At 47.4% G+C, this 15,596-nt stretch overlaps 1 protein-coding gene across 2 annotated transcripts in view; it reads right to left on the bottom strand.

Moving 5' to 3' along the window:
- Window positions 1-15,596, bottom strand: part of RFC5 (replication factor C subunit 5) — a 144,419-nt gene that overhangs the window by 91,903 nt on the left and 36,920 nt on the right. The window contains exon 2 of one of the 2 annotated variants that reach the window (XM_085633384.1): window positions 13,606-13,670. The exons of the other annotated variant lie outside the window; for it this stretch is intronic. Within the exon in view, the coding sequence (XP_085489510.1) occupies window positions 13,606-13,670 (65 nt within the window). The remainder of the gene's footprint in view (window positions 1-13,605; window positions 13,671-15,596) is intronic. 2 annotated transcript variants of the gene reach the window in all.

Here is a 15,596-nt window from a genome sequence, read left to right as displayed (position 1 = left end):
CAACAGGTGGTTGGTATGCTTCTTGAATCTTTCACGGAGTAGGATTATGAGACTGACAGTGCGTCTGAGGGAGAGGAGGGAGGGGAAGATTCTGGCAGTGAGTTCTCTCCATATGGAATCATCGGATGATGAAGGTACTCAGTGCAGATGAAAGTACTCTTGGTGTGGATGAAGCAACTCTCAGTGAGGATGAAGTGCCTGTTTTAGAGGAGGAAACTGCTGTGCCGATGGGGCAAGAGGCATCTGGATTGCAGTCTGAGGCTGCTAGGCTTCCTACTGGAAGTGCTGGACTTTGGGTTGATCCAAACATGGTGCAGCCGGTGCCTGCCTTTAGCGGTGATGCAGGGTGTAGAGTGGATTGTGAACATTTTTTGCCTATACAGTTTTTTCAGTTGTTAATGGAGGATGTATTTTTGGGTGAGATTGTTGAGCAGACAAACTTGTATGATGAACAGTTTTTGAGGGACAACAGTGACAAACCTAGGCCCCAGTCTAGAGCTAACCGGTGGACTCCCACAAATCTGGAAGAGATTAAGAAGTTTTTGGGTTTGACTTTATTGATGGGTGTGGTAAGGAAGCCAAACTTGGCTTCATATTGGTCTACTAGCCCCTTGTTGGCAACTGCCATATTTCCTGCAGTTATGACTCGTAATCGGTATTTACTTTTGCTACGTATGCTGCATTTTGTTGATAATTCTATGGCGTTGCCACGAGATCACCCTGACTGTGACCGTCTTTTTAAGATTCGGCCCGTTCTTGATCACTTTGTAGATCGATTTTCTGAGATCTATACTCCAGGGAAAGAAATATCTATTGATGAGTCTTTGGTCTTGTTCAAGGGCCGTTTGGTTTTTAGGCAGCACATCCCTAGCAAGAGGGCATGCTATGGAATTAAGCTGTATATGTTGTCTGAGAGTAGGACAGGATAGGTTTTTAATTTTCGTGTGTACACTGGAAGAGATTCTACTATTGACCCCCCCAGGTTGTCCGTCCACTTTTGGAGTTTCAGAGAAAATTGTGTGGGATCTTGGTAGAAGACTGTTTAACAGAGGCCACAATTTGTACCTTGATAACTTCTATACTGCTGTGCAATTATTTAAGGAATTGTATAAAGTGGACACTTTTGCATGTGGCACAATCCGCTCTAACCGTAAAGGTTATCCGAAAGAGCTTGTTTGCAAAAAACTTCAGAGGGGGCAGTGCAGTTCCTTTCTTAGTGATGAACTACTAGCTGTAAAATTTGTGGACAGGAGGGATGTGTACATGCTGACTACCATCCATGATGAGAGTACTTCACCTGTGGCTGTTTGGGGTCAGGTTGCTGAAGTGCGCAAACCTGTGTGCATTCTAGACTACAATAAGCACATGGGTGGTGTTGACAGAGTAGATCAGAGGTTGGAACCTTACTCTGCTATTCGGAAGGCTTATGTTTGGTATAAGAAGTTGGCCATCCATTTCTTCGAATTAGCAAGTTTCAATGCTTTTATTGTGTTCAAGGTGTGTTCTCCTGCGTCAAAATTGTAATTTCTTCAGTTTCAGCACTCTGTGATAGCTAGCCTTGTTGTTGTGGAACAGGCAAGTGTTCCTAGATTTGGAGTGGTGGCGGATGTGGCTAGATTGAAAGATAGCCACTTTCCTGATTACATTCCTCACACATCTTCAAAAGATTTTCCCACTAGGAGATGTAGAGTCTGTTGGGTGAAGAGGTACATGGAAGGAATCTCGTTATTTCTGTCCCGGGTGTCCTTCTAACCCTGGGTTGTGTATGCCTGCTTGTTTTAGAGCATACCACACGCAAAAGAAAGTTTGGGAGCTTCCATGAGTGGTAAAGTGAACTTCCTGGTCTGTATTGTTTAAAAAAATTATTCTGTTTCAAGGTTGGCATTAGTGCAATGTATTTAGTTTCAGATTAGTAGATTTGTATCTATTTGCAATTTGTTTGTGTTTTTTTGTATATAAAATCCTAAATGTGATGGCGGTGTGCGTGGAGTGGCGCTTGGCTGGCGGTGTGCGTGGAGTGGCGCTTGGCTGGCGGTGTGCGTGGAGTGGCGCTTGGCTGGCGGTGTGCGTGGAGTGGCGCTCGGCTGGCGGTGTGCGTGGAGTGGCGCTCGGCTGGCGGTGTGCGTGGAGTGGCGCTCGGCTGGCGGTGTGCGTGGACTGGCGCTCGGCTGGCGGTGTGTGTGGACTGGCGCTCGGCTGGCGGTGTGTGAGTAGTGACTTGCTGCTGGTCACTACACACACTGCTAGCTGAGCGCCACTCCACGCAATCCATCAGTTTGTGTAGTTGCTGTGTCAGGAATGTGGGCGTGTGGAAGTGATGGGCCCTTGAATGACGCTGTCTGCTGGTGTGAGTGTTGTAATGTGATGGGCCCGCGGCTGGCGGCGTGAATGTTTTGTGTGTGTCACAAGTATGAAAGGTGTATGAATGGCCTGTAAAGAGGTTGGTGCCTTGTCGTGGCTTTACAGCTCACGAGCTGCGAGTCAATGGTTCAGTTTCTCGTCCTTTCAATTATTAATAGTGCATTTCATTTTTGTGAAATCACTTGCTAATACAATTGTATATACTGAACCAATACTCACCCTCGTACCAAATCCAACCAGTATGTGTGTGTGCTTTAGGATTAGATGGCTGTGCAGTAATATTCGTCTTTTTAGTTTCTCTGCCAAGGTGTATGTTCCATGTAAGAATAACCCACCAACTGTAGATATTGTCGTAAACCCATGGGAGTTCATGGTGATGTCTCTCTTGTGAATTCCAAAAAGTTATTTTATCCACAATGTCCTGCAAACCTCAAAATGTCTGTCACATTTTCCTTGCAATATTGTGCCGAAATTCTCACGCTGTAGAAACAAACAATGTCAAAACGATCTGGTTTTGCAAGGAGGTCAACTGTCTTTTTGGCCCGTGCTTGGCGGCCATCTAGGGAAATGTACCAAACCCATACATTTCTGAAAGCTGGACACCCGGGGGCTTCCAGGGAGGCAAGGATTGCGTGGATCCCCCAACGTTTCCGTACCCAGAATGTTCTGCAAACCTCAATTTTATCTAGAAAAACAAAAACACTTTTTTCACACATTTTTGTGTGGGAAAGTTGTGGCATCACCGGGCTCACTCAAATTTCCCACCACCCAGCGTTCCCCCGGGTCTCCCGGTAAAAATGGTGCCTCACTTGTGTGGGAGGCCCAAGTACCCGCAACAGGCAAGGGCCCAAAACGTAGTGAGGCAACATCAAAATTGCCTGGTTTTGCAAGGGGGGTCACTTGGGTTTTTGGCCCGGTGCCCATCTAGGAAAACCTACCAAACCCACACATTTCTGAAAACTAGACACCCGGGGGCTTCCAGGGAGGTGAGGTTTGTGTGGATCCCCCAACGTTTCCTTACCCAGAATCCCATGCAAACCTCAATTTTAGCCACAAAAAAAAAATCACTTTTTTCACACATTTTTGTGTGGGAAAGTTGTGGCATCACCGGGCTCGCTCAAATTTCCCACCACCCAGCGTTCCCCCGGGTCTCCCGGCAAAAATGGTGCCTCACTTGTGTGGGAGGTCCAAGTACCCGCGACAGGCAAGGCCCAAAACATTTTTTGATAGGCAATGTTGATGTTGCATCACTACGTTTTGGGCCCTTGCCTGTCGCGGGTACTTGGGCCTCCCACACAAGTGAGGCACCATTTTCCGGTGATGCCACAACTTTCCCACACAAAAAAGTGTGAAAAAAGGGATTTTTTCAACTAAAATTGAGGTTTGCAGGGTATTCTGGGTAAGGAAACATTGGGGGATCCACGCAAGCGATACCTCCCCTGGAAGCACACGGGTGTCTAGTTTTCAAAAATGTATAGGTTTGCCAGGTTTCCCAAGGTGCCCGCAGAGCTAGGGTTCAAAAACTACAGCTAGACATTTTGCCAAAAAAGGGTCATTTTTCTCTGCGAAATTGAGGTGTGACCACGTTGCGTTTTGCGCCGTTTCCTGCCGCGGGCACTAGGCCGACCCCCACAAGTGAGGTACCATTTTTCTCGTAAGACTTTGGGGAACGCGGGGTGGGTGGAAATTTGTGGATCCACGCAGATTCCGGAACTTTCCACCACAGAAATGTGGGGAAAATGTGTTTTGACAATTTTTTAGGTTTGCAAGGGATTCTGGGTAACAGACCCTGGTGGGAGGCAGTCAAGTTACCCCATCCTGGATTTTCCTGGGTGTCTAGTTTTCAAAAATGTATAGGTTTGCAACATTTCACTAGGTGCAGGCAGAGCTAGGGTTCAAAAACTACAGCTAGACACTTCGCAAAAAAAGGGTAAATTTTCATTGTGAAAATGTGGTGTGTTCACGTTGGGTTTTGAGCCATTTCCTGTCGTGGGTACTATGCCTACCCACACAAGTGAGGTACCATTTTTATTGTGAGACTTTGGGTAATTCCGGATTTGTAAAGCACCCGTTATTACCTATTGATTTTTGATGCATTTCTGCCTTCCAAATGAAAGACTATGTAAAAAAGAAGTCATTTTGAAAAATGACCGATAATTCTGATGCTAGTATGAATATTCCAAATTTCGAAAATGTGCTAATATGTACTGTTTCTAAATTCTATAATTTGTTCCCATTTTAGAAACACGTAGTTGTCTTTCATACCGATTTTTCCATTTATACATTTTCCCACAATAATTGCTATATACCAGGAACATAAAAATACATTGCAAATTACTGCTCAGTTTGTGACTCTGGGTTCTTCGGTTTCTTGGTGAACCTACACGTCCTATATATCCCTACAACCAGTAAGGTCCAGCAGATGTAACGGTATATTGCTTTCAAACAGCTGTCATAATTAGAATAAGTTACAGGTGAAAACGTTGACACAAGAGGCTGTTTTTTTCAACTAATTTTCAATTTTTCCTACATTTAACGGTTACTTTTTCTTAGAAACCTTGATGGATCTACACAAGTGACCCCTTGCTGAATTCAGAATTTGGTCTACTTTTCTAAAATGTATAGCTTTCCAGGATCCATTATTACGTTCACACCCATTTCTACCATTAACTGGAAGGAGGTTGAAAGCACAAAAAAGAGCAAAAATAGGCTATGTCCCAGAAAAATGTCAAAACTGTGTAAAAAATGTTGGGATTCTGTCAAAAGTCTGGTATCCCCTAAAAGCTGGGAAAATGGTGATTTCAACCCCACAAACCCTTTTTTGATTTGCAGGGGAAAACCCAGACATTTTCATTTGCAGCCCGTTTTTCCCATCCCGCCCCCCCCCCCCTCCCCCCCCCCCCCCAAAAAAATTGCTGTATTTTGGCACATTTCTGTGACCCCTCCATGGGAATCCACAAACCCTGAGTAACTTTAGAATCCCCATGATGTTGGAAGAAAATGACGCAAATTTAGCGTGGATACCTTATGTGGTCAAAAAGTTACAGGGGCCTCATCGCGAACTAACCCAAATAGCCAAAAAAAGGCTTGGCACAGGAGGGGGAAAAGGCCTGGCAGCGAAGGGGTTAATCCAGGACTGAAATTGAGGGCCGAACCGCTTCAGGACCTCGAACAGGTAGTGCCACTCTATACTGTCAAACGCCATGCGGGCGTCAAGGGACAGTAGCACCGCCTCCACCCCTGGGTTAGTCTTTAACAGATGCATCACCCCGTATAGCCGTTGAAGATTACGCCTAGTGCTTCGGCGGGGTATAAAGCCAGATTGGTCTGGGTGTATCAGCGTTGTGATTGGTTCTAGGAGACGATTTACCAAGACCTTGGCCAGTATTTTAACCTCCATGTTTAACTATTGGCCGGTACAAACTGCACTGATTAGCCGGCTTGCCCGCCTTGGGAATTACAACGATGGTTGCCGTTCACTGATCTGCTGGCAAACAGCTCTGCTCTCTAGCTTCATTAAACATACCTAGGAGATATGGGGCCACTATACTCGCCGTGCATTTAAAGAGCTACGCAGGCAAACCATTTGGTCCCGGTGCCTTGCCTGCATGCAGATCCTGTATGGCGCCTATTATTTAGTCAGTCGTTGTGTCCTTCTCAATGTTTTCTCTGTCTTCCTCAGACAGCACCGGCAGTCTCATTTTCTCTAGCAGTTCGCAACAGTCTGTGTCTGTCCTGACTGGGTTGAACTCGCATAGCTCCTCATAGTAATCTGCAAAGACCTGTGACATGTCCTCCCCGGTAGAGTGCGCATGCCCGTCTTGGTCGCGTAATTCTGCCACCCAACTACTTTTCCAGTCTCTCTTATCTAGTCAGGCAATCATTTTGTTGGCTTTATCTCCCAGGTAATATACTAGTCTCTGCGTTGCCAGCGCAGCTGATCTCACGGCATTATTTGCCAGGTCTTGCAGTTCCCGTCTCTTGAGTTCTAAACGGTGCGCTAATTCCATGTCAGTTCTCCCACCCTCCAGAAAGCTTGCCTCCATCTCCATTACTGTTGCCTCTAATCTGTCCCACTGCAGTCTCTTTTCTTTGTTATTACCTCCTATGCAGGCCTGGACATGCTCCCTCATAACTGGTTTAAACGCTTCCCACAGAGTACAGGCTGCCTCAACCGTCCTCTTCTTTTCCTGGAAGTAGAGTTGTGCCCATTCCCAGACTTCGAGTATTTTCTTTATTCCTAAAGAACCATGAATTCAGCCTGGGTGGTACAGTGTATGTTCGAGTCGGTCCCCTCACCATTACTTCTACTGGAGAATGGTAAGAAATACCTTGCAGACTAATTAGTGCATTAGAAACCATGTTTCCCCACCTCTGTGTGTCAGTATGTGGTCAAGACATGAGTAGAAGGTGTATCAGCGAGTATCTGGGTTGTGCAACCGCCAGAGATCTGTCAGACCCACAGCCACAACGAGCGTGCAAAGCGGCTACCCCCTCTCTCTCTAGTTGATATGGTTTCCCTATCAAGCCCCGGGTCAATAGTAGAGTTCAAGTCACCGCCCAGCACCAGTAGTCCAGGTGGACGGTCAACCAGCAGGTCCGCAGCATAGTGAACACCTCGGACCGCACCGCCGGTGGAATGTAACTTGAAACAATATTAACCGCCCGCCCTTCCCATTTCCCTGCAAGGGCCACTGACCTCCCCAGGGGATCGTGCCAGATCTTTTCAATTATCATGGAAAGACCCGTCTTGACCAGTATTCCCACTCCTCGCGATCCGGTTGTATAACCAGCATGGGCAACTAGCTTATACCCGCATCTATCTAGTGCGCGATATCTGTGGCCTTTGAGATGCATTTCTTGTAGTAACACAACGCCCGGGGAGTGTCGATGCAGATATTGTAGCACTATAATACGACTCCCCAGGCCATTAACATTCCATGACGTAATTTTTAGACTGGTAGCCCCTTGTTGCCCCTCACGTTGCCTCCCTGCTGCCGTTTGTCCTATTCCCTGCGATGTTACCGTGTCGTTTGACACCATTCCGGCGTGGAGTCCCCCATCACATTTCTAGCAAGTTGTATCAACCTATTACTCTGACTTTGCAATGTTAAAGAACTACTAATAAAACAAAAATATACAAAACATCATTCCCCAAAAACACACTAAACCCCTCCCTGCTGGTGGGTGTAACAACTCCCACCACCCCAACTCGCAGAGTGCCTGTTGCCCCGAACAAGTAACCAAAATCAGGTTGGTCGGAGAAGAGTTGTAATAGCCCCTTCCCCGGGATCCCGCCCCCTCCCCGCAATAAGGTGTGTGTTTTAATCCAGTAGCAACACTGATATACAATTGTGCTGAGAGTCTCAATATTTGAGAGTTTGTATTCTTACTACCTCGATCCTGCCCCCACCCTTCAATCATGTAGTCTAATTTTTATAGTAGGGTGGAGAAATTAGATGGAAGAAATCGGGAGAGCATTTACTGGACTATTCATTTAGGACTTTGCACCACACACTGGTATCAATAGCCGCCCACAAAACTTGGTGTTTACTTCAAACTACTTCAATTGGACAGCACATTCAAAGGCCTTTGTTATGCATCAACAAGATTACTTTTCCAGGCAAAAGGGACAATGTTTGTAGGATTAGGTCAAGTAAAACAATTGCAAAAATATGTTGTGCAATAATTGTGGTATTGGAATGATGACAGAAGTAGATAATCACCCTTTTATGGAGGCCAATGAATCCCACATAAGCTTGTGAGGCACCAGATTTTTTTATTTTGTTTAATCAAATATCTTTTGGGGGAAGTCTACATGATACTTACACAATGTGTTGCTTAAAGGTCAAACTGCACCAGCTTCAATCCTGGCAACACTATGAACAAAAAACAGCTAATCACCAAAGTAACCCACATCATGGAGCAAACTCAACCTCATGCTGGCCACCTACTCAAATATCTACTATAACCCACCCATTCTCCTGGACTGGGCTGACCACCTTGTTATCTATTTCATCTTGCTACACGCCCAGCCACTACACTACATTAAAACATCCCACAACATGACCTCAGATTCTTTAAAAACACCCTTTCCCTGACATCTGATGAAAACTTTTTTTGTCAAAACTTTGATACAGCCACGAGCAACCTTGCTGGCACCCATAATCAACTGTAAACAAGTAACTGGAAACCCAAACAGATGCAAACACGCATTAAAGTAACTGAGAAAGGAATGAAAGAAAAGCAACTTTGCTTTTCAAACAGCAATCATACTGTTAGCCAAACCTACTACACCAAACAGTGAATAAAATGTTGAACAGAAGAACATACTAGAACTTAATCAAGCAAGGCACCAGCCCCCACCAAGATAGCACAAGACCACACTCAGCTGACAAATCATAAGCTATCAACTCCTTCTGTGAAAATATACTGAAAAATTCACAACACAGGTATCTTCAAACCAACATAAACGATACTCCGATTTTTACCACGACATATCCAAAAGGTCAAGCTTCTAACTGCTTTTCCGTGCTGACCTCACAGACATTCCAAGGGCATCAAAGCCACCCCCTAGAAGAGATGCCATTCCTTCATCAAACATCGCTCTGTAGATGGCAACCTTGTCAACACCATGTTCCACTGGGCTGTCACATATGTCCCCAGGACTAGCCGGATCCTAAGAGACCTAGCCTGGACCCCAAGACTCAACTTTAATTCCTTAGGAAATCATTGAAAAAAAATATTGAGTTTACAACCAACAGCAGCATTACTTCTATGTCAACTGTCTGCTAAACAATCACCAATCAGATTTCAGCCGCTCTAAACAGTCACTGACAAAGGCTGTCTGCACCTCATCCAAGCCTGCTGTCCTGTACCTATCTGATTAACAACACAACAAAAACAAGTCCAAAGCTGGCTCATTAATAGGAACGTCGAGGACTTCAACACTCTGCAGCTAGCCTATGCAAAGTCTCTCAGCTTCGTCCTCAATACCAATCTCTCCTTCATGGAATATATTGTAAAGAAAATCAAGTCACCGAAATAGCAGATGACCTCTGAATAGAGGCAATGCGCTTCTCCTCAGACTCCCCAACGTAACACAAAAGGGTGCTCTACACACTCAAGCACACGCTGAAGAAACATGACAAAATCATCCGGTTAGACTTTGCATCTTTTGTGTGGTTTTCCCTGACTTTGTGCCTCTCCCTCCTGTATTTTTAGGTAAACTACACAAGTAAAAAACATCATATCCCATGAGGTTGTGAACCACGCCTCCTCATAACAGCCAATGGCAACATGTCAAAGTATACAAAACAGAGAGACACCATCTTGGCTTCCTCTATCTTTGCTGCTCCCGCAGTCAAGGTAAATGTCTCTCTGCCTTGACTTGATCGCTATTTACTTATTGATGCCATTATGCAGATTTTGTGTTTTATAAACGTGAACTGTTTATCATTGTATGCGACGCGCGTTGTGCAGCAAGTTTACTGCTGTGTGGATTCGGGCGCTGAAACGCCCGTTTCTAGTGCGCGCTCCGCTTTGAAGTTCTTCACGAGTTCCGAGCGCGTGTTGCGCTTTAGGTTTTTTGCCCCGTTTTGGTGTTTTTGCTGCCGCCGGCTTGCTGCCTCGCGGCTTGTGTGCGGATTGGATTGGCCCCCCTCCCCCGCTGGGAGCGACACACATGCCAGAGCCCGGCCGGGCTGCCAGCGTGCATCTCGGGAGCTCGCACGCGCCTGTGTGCGCGCGCAGCTCCCTCAGTTTATTGCCGGACCGACGCCCTGCCACAGGCTGAACAGGGGAGCTACGCAGCTGGCATTGGAGTCATACCAGGCCATTTTCCTCCAGATAAGGCAAGCGCTTAGGCTGAGCTCTGACTGGGCATTAACCATTTAACTTCCAGGACAGCTGGAAATTAATTTTTGGCACCTCTCCTCTGCACAGGCAGGTGGGGGTTTTTCTCTCTCCATTAGTCCTGGGCTGTACTTCTTATTGGTGACTGTTATATTAGTTTCATTGGCTCCTTTGCCCCGGCATTGCTCCCTACCGACGCCCTACTCCTTGTGTGGGCTAATAATTGTGCTTCCCTCTGGGGATTTGCGATTGAATATTCGCATTGAGAATGGCAGAATGCGAATTCTACCAAGAGGAGGTAGCTGTGTGTGAGGACCAGGGTGATGGAGATTGTTATTATGATGAGTCAATGGAAGACATTGACAAAAAGTTGGATGCCAAGCTTGATAAGGCGCTTTCCTCCGCCTTGCTTCCCATTGCCCAGAAACTAGAACTTCTTGTTCCCTCCAACCCCTCTCCCTCAGGATCTTCCTCTGTCACTGCGCCACTTCCCACACCGGAACCCCCTGGCCACATGCGCTCACGTATTCGAAGCTCTACAAGTCTAATGAGCAGGCCCAGGGTGGCACCCCGGCCCTTCCACCCCCTCCTTCCCCTGTCCATATTCCCGATACCACTACCGACACAGGTACCGACACAGACTCCTCTCAAGAGTCTAGACCTCGTAAGTGCGCTACGAAGCGCAAACACTCCTCTTCCCCCGTCCAGCCCTCCCCCTTTATGTTCGACCTCTCGGACATTGTCCACCCACGTTCAGCTGATTGGGCTCCTCCCCCTGTAGTTGCAGAATACATGCAGACACATTTACGTAGGAGTTTCGACAAGGACGTGAGGGCTCGCTTGAAATCTGAATGACCCCGTCCAGACTTAGCTCATAAGGTGGAGCTTACCCCAGACAGACTCCTCTATGACCACCTTCTTGAAGTACAAAAAGGATCCAAAGAAAGGGATCGATCGCGCCCTTCGGGCGTGCCAGGCCAAGGTGCTAGACCTTTCAGGTCCTCTTGCCAACATTCTTGAGCTGGCCCTCCAGGCACAGGAGACGGGTGCTGCTATTCACCCCGAAGTCCTGGCTGGATGGGCGCAAAGAGTGATCTGTATGCTAGGTAATGCTAACTGCGCCTTGGCTTCCGAACGGCGCAAGTCTGTCTGTTCTGCTTAGAATTGATCCTCAATTAGTGGAGTAGGCCTCGGCTGAACCGGGCCCTCTGGCTGAAGGACAGCTTTTTGGCGAGAAGTTTGTTAAGGACATTGCCAAATTTTTGAGTACCTTCGCCTCCCTGGATAAGTCGCAGTCCTCGTTGAAGAGAGTGTTTCATCAGGTCTCTGGTAGGGCCGGGTGTGGCAGAGGACGCTCGACCAGCCGCTACTCCAACTCCAGTCTTCAGGAGGTTTCGCACCCAGACACAGGGGTTACACCCAAGAGCCAGAACAGGCCGGCTTCTATCCATCCAGGTCTCGAGGCTACAGGAGCCGCTTCAACCGAGGTGTTAACCGTGGCTAAAAAATTTTTTGACTCCCAGTCTTCTAGTAAGTTCTGTGTGTCCGACGTTTCCCCTTGGCAGCAGGTTTGCCTTTTGTGGTGAATTGGACACGACTCACCACAGATGTGTAGATACTTCAAGCTGTTCAGGGTTATCAGATAGAACTTCTGGATTCCCCGGGTGAGGTAACCCCTCCTCGCCCTCTCCTTTTTTTCCCTTCAAGAACAGGGACACCGAACTACAAGAGCTTTTGGCCAAGCGGGCTATTGCCGTAGGATACTTCATTCCTGGAGGATTTTGCAGCAACGTCTTCCTGGTACAAAAGAAGGGAGGAGGTCAACGATTAGTCTTAAACCTCAGGGATTTCAATCCGTTTGTAGTCTACAGGCATTTCAAGATGGAGGGCATCCATCTTCTAAGAGATCTCTTGCTGGAGAAAGCCTGGATGGTCCGGTTGGACCTGAAAGATGCCTACCTCATGGTCCCAATTTGCCTCTCACATCAGAAATTCCTGCAATTTCAATGGAAACGGCAATGGTACTGCTACCGCACGCTCCCCTTCGGCCTGTCATCAACCCCGTGGGTTTTCACCAAGCTCTTGAAACTGGTAGATTCCCACCTTCGGGAAATGGGAGTGTGCTTGATGGTTTACCTCGACGATATGTTACTCCTGGCTCAAGATCAGAATCTTCTCCACACTCATTTGGAGTGGACGATGTCCCTTTTACAGGATCTGGGCTTCGTCATAAACATCAAAAAGTCAATGATAATTCCGAGCCAACAGATAGAGTTCCTGGGCTGTCTAATAAATTCAGTTTCTGTGCAACTTCTCCTCCCATTGACCAAGATCAGGTCTATCAGAAGGGAAATAAAATCTACTCTGCCCAAACAAATGATTTCCTTGAGGGTACTGGCGAGAATAGTGGGCCTTCTGGCCTCCTCCATCCAGGCCATCTTCCCGGGACCGCTGCACTATCGGGCCCTTCAGCGCCTCAAGATTTATTACCTTCAGAAGAAATTTCATTACGACCACCTCATCCTCTTGTCTCCGGACGCTCGAGAAGAGCTTCTTTGGTGGCTGGAACACATGACGGCCTGGAACGGACGGGCGTCTTTGGCGCATCCCCAGACGTCATTGTCGAGTCAGACGCCAGCCGCTGGGGCTGGGGCTCTCGATGTGGAGACTTTGCCACAGGCGGACGTTGGTCTACAGAAGAGTTAAAGATGCACATCAACTGCCTCGAGTTACTGGCAGGCTCTTTTGCACTAAGGTCAATATCCTGACCTTCGCTTCCTTCTCACATACTTTCTGCTCCTCTGTCTGGAGTTCATTCACTACTTTGGGCAAAACTACTCATCCCTCTCGGTTTTCCTGTTAATCTATTCTGTGCAGCTCTCACCCCTATCTATCCACCATGCAACCTTATTCCACTACACAAATCCACTTCACACAATTACACACCACACAATCCACAACTAACAATTCCAATCCTACCCAGATGATTCCACTACACACCATATGCATCCACTCCACCCTAAGCACATGGGTAAAAGATTGTCATTTACAATGCCAAAAGTTCTAACTCACACAAACCAGCGAAAGTTAAGAAGCTAGCACAACTACTGCAATCATTTTGTAGGCTAAAATCTCAAAGAATCAATGACACATGGTTGCCTTCGATATAAAACATGTGTCCTATTTATAATCTGTTTCCAGAGAAGAATAAATAAGACAGAAGCTCCTGAATTGCTAGGTTAAGAACTGCAACTGTTACAAGCTACTTTGAAATTGGTATTTGTCTTCCATGCAGAATCGTAGTGGAGTTCACGCTGAAAACACCAAATGCACGTTGTTTACCAAATAAACTAAGAAATAGTAGCCAAATCGTTTCTCGTTCAAACTTACTCGTGCTGAGGATATCCTGATGAGAAATTAGATCATTCAGAGTCTGCGGACGATATTTTTCAACCCTGCAAATAATAGGACAGTGCTTAGAAAACAGTAACTCCGTTTGATGGAAATAGGTGCTACAACCGTTGATACTTTTGTCATCAGTATACTGTACAGAATTGATGCATGCAAAACAATGAAGAGAGACTATTCGGCAATCTGAATAACACCTTTCACGCTATTTACCTATCTGGGAAAATAATTATGTGAGCACCACATTGGGACATACTCAAGATTAAATTAGATTTATTAAACTGTTCAATTAATTAAAATCATTACAGCAATAGTATGTGCCACCCAGTGACCTTTTAAGAGGAAAACCTCCTTACACATTCTAAATAAAAACGTATTTATACATTTCATTTGCAGGCCAACAACCGTAAATCAAACCACGTGCGGTGGTTAGTTATCCTTCACTTAAAAAAACAAGCATTGGCATAGCCAAAAGGTCTTGCTTTTGGGACCTGATAAGGATTTAGTTATGCAGCAGAATATCCTTGGTGCAACAACATCAACTGTTGCATGGCTAAACACTTATAAGGTCCCAAAGGCGAGACCTATTGGCCCTGGCAATGCTGGTCTATTTAGGTTTAGTTATTTTGAGTGGATTGGATGTATGTTTGTAGTGGAATTATGTGATTTGAATTGGAATGGTTAGTTGCGGAATTGTGCGGTGTGTAGTGTATTTGATTATTGTAAATATGTGGTATGGTGAATAGGTAGGGGGTGAGAGCTGTATAAAATAGAATGAAAGCAAGAATGATAGAAATATGTAGTTTGTGTATGAAGAGTTTTAAGGAAAAGAAAATGCAGGGACTTTGTGAGACAAAAGAAGGAATTAGTGAACAAGAAAGAGAGGGAGGGGGGAGGAGCCAAGATGGCGACCGGAGCAGACGCTTGAGCGCCCGGCTCCGTCGGTCCGTGGCCTCGGACTACTATCCTGATGCTCATCCTTGCCGATTCTCGAGGTGCACCGTGTGCGAAAACGCGCTGACCGCGCTGCTGCTTTCCCGGAGTCTCAACCCGCCCGGATGCCCGAGTTCTGGGTGCTTTTTGTCCTCGGCACTGAAACCCTGCGCCCTTACGGCCTTTGCCGGCCTCCTGGAAGCTCCGCAGTTACCGGACCAGCTAGCGCTAACCTGAGCCCCGCGGTCCCGATCTCGCCTCGCACCATGGATCGTTGCCGGATGAGCCCGAGAAGAGACGGCCGGACACCTTCTGCACCCTGTGCCTGACGGGCTGGAGCTGTGGGGTGGGCCCCGGTGCGGTGAGTCTCCTGCCCCGCTCTGAGGACCGAGCTGCGGGGGGCTGCTGCCCCCTTTGCCTATTGCCTAGCCAGCGGCGAGGGGGACCGGCGAGAAGATAAGCGACTGTCGGCCTTTCCTGTTGCGGCGTAGACCTGAGGGGAATTGACCCCTTGCCACGACCCCCCCCCCCTGGCCATTGCACCGTATAGCGGCAAAACATGGCGTTGAGTGCCTGCTCGCGGCTGGGGGGTGATACTCCGGTCTCGCCCGCTGCCCACTTCGCCCTCCCTCTTCCGGACACCAGCTCCACAGTGCCGTCCCGGATTGCTGCCGATGTTGGGGCCCAGCTTCCGCTGACATGCGGCTCCGTTCTGGCTGTCCTGCGGGACTTTCAACTACAGATGTGCGCTGGCCTGCAGGCGCTGAGTGAGAGGTTTGACCCCATACTGTCGGCTGCGGGCCGTGAGCGCACTGTTTGTCATCCACGGGGCGTGGGTCTCCCGGTGCTCTTGTCCTCTTGCGGGGACGCAGCGGCGGTGTATGATTGTGCTACACTGGTGCCTTCATCTAGCGCTCCCGGCGCCCAGGGTCCACCGCTCTCCACCTCAACTGCGGATACTTTGTCCCCCTGGTCATGGCAGCCTGCTTCATTGTTCCCTGCCTCACCGCGTCCGCGAGGCTATCCTGCTGAGCGATACC

Source organism: Triturus cristatus, chromosome 11 (assembly GCF_964204655.1).
Source record: "Triturus cristatus chromosome 11, aTriCri1.1, whole genome shotgun sequence".
Lineage (NCBI taxonomy): Eukaryota > Metazoa > Chordata > Amphibia > Caudata > Salamandridae > Triturus > Triturus cristatus.
Note: the sequence above shows the minus strand (reverse complement) of the source record. Positions and strands in the feature narration are given on the sequence as shown.